Here is a 5363-nt window from a genome sequence, read left to right as displayed (position 1 = left end):
CAGAGGAAAAGTCTTGAATCGAGTTTTAGAACTTAAATGCGAATTGTTAGCATTTTTTCAAGAACATGGTGCAGCAACAGATAAATTTGCAATATATTTAGAAAATAATATTTGGCTTGCCAAATTAGGATATTTGACTGACATTTTTAAATACCTCAACAATATTAACACGAGGGTCCAAGAAAAATCTGAAACTATTTTGTCTTGTACTGACAAATTATCAGGGTTTCGAAAGAAAATATCTCTTTGGAAAAATCGCATATTAGAAAAAGGTACATTGGATATGTTTCCCAGTATTAGCGCAAATATTGAAGAGATGAAATCCGTTATCATTGAACATTTGACGCTCTTAGAAGAAAAAATTGATCGTTACTTTCCTTCCCTAAATACAGATAATTACGATTGGATTCGAAATCCTTTTATCTCGATTAATATGTCGAAATACCAGCTATCATTACAAGAGGAAGAAGAGTTAGTAGGCTTGTCAACGGATCGCACTCTGACACTAAAGTTTTCTGAAATATCACTTGAAGAATTTTGGATTTCTGTGCAAGCTGAACACCCACTTCTTTCTGCAAGAGAATTAAAGGTGTTACTACATACTTGTGTGAATTACGTTTTTCAACCGTTCACAAATTTAAAAACAAAGAAACGTGAAAGACTTGGGAATATTGATGAAGAAATGAGGGTAGCGCTATCGCATATTAGACAGGACAATGCTAAAATTTGCAAAAGTCATGAGGCTCAAGTGTCGCACTAAATTTGTGTAATTTTTATGTTATTATGTTAGTTATGCCCATACATCTAATTGTAAAATTAAATGTAATAAAATGTATTTATTAATCTACATATTTTTTGTTAATTTCTATTTTTAGAATATGTTTTTATTCTTATATTTTGTTTTTGCATGTATTTGCAGTTAAAGAACGTGTTTATTTACATTTGTATTTACAGTTGCACCCCGTATTTAGTGTTTCCTATAAAATAACACATTGGTGTTCCACGACCTTTTCAAAATTTGTCAAGTGTTCCACAGCTTTGAAAAGGTTAAGAACCACTGACCTAGAAAAACCAAAGTTGAAGCTCATGAAAAATATGCTCTTATTCGTCAAATTCCAAATCGAATATTTCAACGTTAAATAACAAAAAAAAATTAAAGCATTTTTCGGGAAAAACCCATTAAAGCTTTTTTAAAGTGTTTATAAAAAGCATTATTTTTATTTTCAAAAATAAACATAGGGATTTAATATTGCATGAAAACTTAAGTCAAGCGTCCTTATAATACCCGAAAATTTCACGATGATTCAATAAGTTTAATTTTATTTAATTTGTTTATCCAACGCATATTTTTTTTCAACGCTATTGCTCAGCGATTTTGCGGGTACCACATGGAAAGAGAACGCCTATATTTTCAATATATTTAATAAAACATCAATAAGTAATTTTCACTATTGCAAAAACACTTTAGTAAAGTAGAGTCATTTTTAGCTTATAAATAATTTTAATAACTATGTCAATATTAACTGTAGACTAATAATAATCTACTTATAGATATATGTAAAGCTAAAACTTTTGCACAAAAATTTTCACAAAAAAATCCGCCTAGATCAATTAGGGTCAAAGTTCGTCACTTGTTTTGCCTAATTCACAGCTACTTTGTTTATAACATTTAAACAACCTAACCTGCCATTTTGAAGTGCAAGGTACATAGTTTATTTTTGTAAAATTTTGAGTAAACTTTGAACTTCAACAAAGCGGTTAATAAAGCTTAAAATTTAAGTCCTACCGAAATCGGATTGGGGCCGGTGGAGAAAAATTTTAAAATCCGTGCATTCAAAAAATGAAATTAATTCTTCAAACACATGCTGCATGCATTAATACCTAGGAAGCTTGTTGATGATTGTTGACCATTATTTTTTTAATTTGTATGCTCTCGTACTTTTGTAGAGTAAATTAGATACCTATGTAGGCTGGGATACCTAGGATACCTACCTATGTCTCGTAGAGTAAATTAGATACATATATCCGCACCTAACATTACCAAATGTTAGGGGAACCCCCTTATCACTCAGGTCTATGAAAAATAGATTACGACCAATTCTCAGATCTAGCGAATATACATAATGTATATTATAAGTGGAGGATGTGCAAGATGCGAAGACGAGATCCGTAGGCGCATCATAATGGCCAGATCGGCAACAGCCAAACTCACAACAATATGGAAGGATACTGACATTACAAAAAACAAAAGATTACGCCTTGTTCGAGCGTTAATATTTCCTATCGCCGCCTACGCTTCAGAGACTTAGACCATCAAAAAGGCAGATTCAAAACGTATAATGACATTTGAAATGTGGGTCTACCGGAGAATGTTGCGCATACCTTGGACCGCACATCGCATAAATAATTCAATATTAGCCGAACTTAATATAAAAACTAGACTCAGCACAACTATCAACCAAAATATACTGAGATATTTTGGACATATAACTAGAAGAAGGGAAGGCATGGAACGAATGATAGTTGAAGGCAACGTAAAGGCACAGTATAAAGAGGGACAGTAAAACCTCTTCCATGTCGTCACTTTGATCCCAAGAAGTAATACCAGCAGTACGCAATTGGTAATTCACCAGTGGTGGATGCGGGTTTTCCCTGTTAAAACCCGTACGTTTCTATGCGACTAGCAATGCGAGAGTGGGGCAAAAGCGACTGGGAACATTGCGCGGTCGCTATGCGGACTAAAGATTTTACTTCCAATTTTTCGGAGAGTGATTCTACTGTCCCTCTTTATACTGTGGTAAAGGGCAGAATATCCAGAGGAAGATCTCCATTACGATGATCGGACCAAATGAGGGACATGACTGGTTACATGTTCTCCGAAGCAAAACAACACGCACAGGAGAGAGAGGATTGGATAGAAATAGTCAAACGACTAACATGACGCCACTACATCCATACGAAGGAGAACAGATAGAGGAGGAGGAGTATATTATATGGTATACGACAATTAGATCGAAATCATTAGACCGAAAGCAGTAGACCGAACTCATTAGACCGAAAAGCATTTTACCGAAACCTCACTAGACCGAACAGCATTAGACCGAAATGGTAAATAAATTTAAAAAGTTTGCAGTCAATTATACTAACATTTTGTATATCTGTCTTTTTGTTTATTGTATTTTTTTGTATTATTTTATATATAGACTGTGTAAACTGTTACTCTCTACAGTCTGATGTGAAATAATTTTCATCCGTTAAACAAATTAGTGAAGGTAAAAATAAATTAAGGGTAGAGTGACGTTAACGCCATTTTAACTGTATAATAACCATCCAAATAACATTTAGTTGTAATTACATTAGTCTTATCTCTTTTACTGCGACAACTGCTTTTCGGTCTTCTGCTGTTCGGTCTAGTGAGGTTTCGGTAAAATGCTTTTCGGTCTAATGAGTTCGGTATACTGCGTCCGGTCTAATGATTTCGGTTTCTTTACAGTAAACCATATTATATACATAATTTAATAGTATGGCAAATAACTCTGTGACAGTGTTGTATGTATTTTTATTTTCTACACCATATACAATTAAGATGGACAATTTTGTACAAAAAATTAAACAAAAATTTTGGGCGGCAACCACGGTTATGACTTATGAGTATGAAACATAGGTTACAACCTATTTTGACTATTTTTAAAAATTTAAACCCATGATTTTTTAAAAAAAGATCAAGGCAGGTTTTGTTTATATTTGATTCAGAGTTGGACCACCATCTTCATATAGCTATTTCAGCATCCTTATGCCTCATCAGTGAAGCTCAGAAAACTCAACTCTGAAGGAAATACAAACAATTCTGCCAATTTAAGGCAAACCATCGCAATGCAATGAACCCACCTCTGAGATGCAATTTAGCGACATCTCTCGTATTACGAGGAAAACAACGAAAAGCCCCAGATACAAAGTTTACTACCTTTTAAACAATTAGAATTATTGAAATAAAAATATAATAAACAATATTTTAAATCTAAGACTTTTCGTTAATAAACTGCTTTTTGGGTGCATCCCGTATCTCCGGATTTTACAATATATAATCACAAGAGACGACGAAAGTAGGAGAAAGCAAATAGAGGACGATTAGGCCACGCATTTACCTTCCCTTCGTCAAGGAAAAAGGTCATCATTTTTTGTTAAAGTCACTTCCGCTTTGCGCCTTATTTGAGTACTATTGTTTTAGTTTTTTGAGATGAAATTATCGTATTCAATTATTTTACTCTTATGTTAAATCTGGACTAATATTTGCAGACTAACTTCATCTTGGGCCATCAACATGGCGTCGTCTGCGTAGCAGAGTATTTTTACTTCTTTGATTCCCATTCTACATCCTCTTCCTTTGTTGACGTTTTTGATGATTTAACCCATGATTAAATTGAAGAGCATAGGATACAATGAGTCTCCCTGTCTTATTCCGCTGCCTATATCTATAGGTTTTGTAAGTTGTTTACCTATTCTGACTTCCATTTGGTTGTTTTGGTAAATGTTTTCAATAGTTTTTATAATATCTAGGGGGACTTCTCTATTATACAGAAGATGAATTACATGGTTGAGTCTTACTCTGTCAAATGCTTTCTTCAAGTCAATCAGACATAGAAATGCTGGTCTATTACACTCTAGTGATTTCTCAGTAATTTGATTTAAGACGAATATTGCATCTGTACATGATCTTCCAGTACGAAAACGCTGTTGTTCGTCTGCTAAACTTATCATCTGATTCATTTAGTCTTGTGAAATTTTAGTTGTAAATTTTTGAATAGTATTTAACAAGTTTATACCTCTGTAGTTTTCTGACCAATTTTATCTCATTTCTTGAATACATAGTAGAATTAGTTCGCTCGTTCTCCATTATTCCTTATTTTATTGTGTTTTATGATTTTGTTAATCAATGTTGTTAACTGTTCTGTCATTACTGCTCCACCATATTTCAAAATGTTTTTGGAGTGGTAAAATCTATTGATTTTTTTTAAATTTTTTGAAAATATAAGTAGGTATTCTTCTCTTTTTTTTTTCAAAGTGGTATTCTTTTTTCATGTGGTTCCCGCAGAATCGCTGTATCGTTAATATTTTCTGAAAACTAATATTAAGAAGAATCTGTGGGTTGAAAAATTGAATAAAATTTAAACTAATCAAAGAATCATCTTGAAATTTATATTCCCTTTATAAGGACTACTTGACGCAACTTTACATAAATACAAAAGTAAATTGATCCCGTTAACTGGCAATTATTTATCGATTTTTCAAAAAGTCCATGTTTTCACCAAACGTGACCGGAAGCTGAACTGCAAGTCGATATTTAAACTCTCCGTGTAACTTTG

At 33.1% G+C, this 5363-nt stretch overlaps 1 protein-coding gene across 1 annotated transcript; it reads left to right on the top strand.

Moving 5' to 3' along the window:
* Positions 1-283: 283 nt before the first annotated feature.
* On the top strand, positions 284-760 carry LOC114337000 (protein FAM200A-like). Its single transcript, XM_028287376.1, has one exon. It carries the CDS (start codon positions 284-286, stop codon positions 758-760), a length of 477 nt encoding a protein of 158 aa, XP_028143177.1.
* The last annotated feature ends 4603 nt before the right edge of the window (positions 761-5363 follow it).

This window comes from Diabrotica virgifera, chromosome 4, assembly GCF_917563875.1.
Source record: "Diabrotica virgifera virgifera chromosome 4, PGI_DIABVI_V3a".
NCBI lineage: Eukaryota > Metazoa > Arthropoda > Insecta > Coleoptera > Chrysomelidae > Diabrotica > Diabrotica virgifera.
This window is presented reverse-complemented; position numbering and strand designations above follow the sequence as displayed.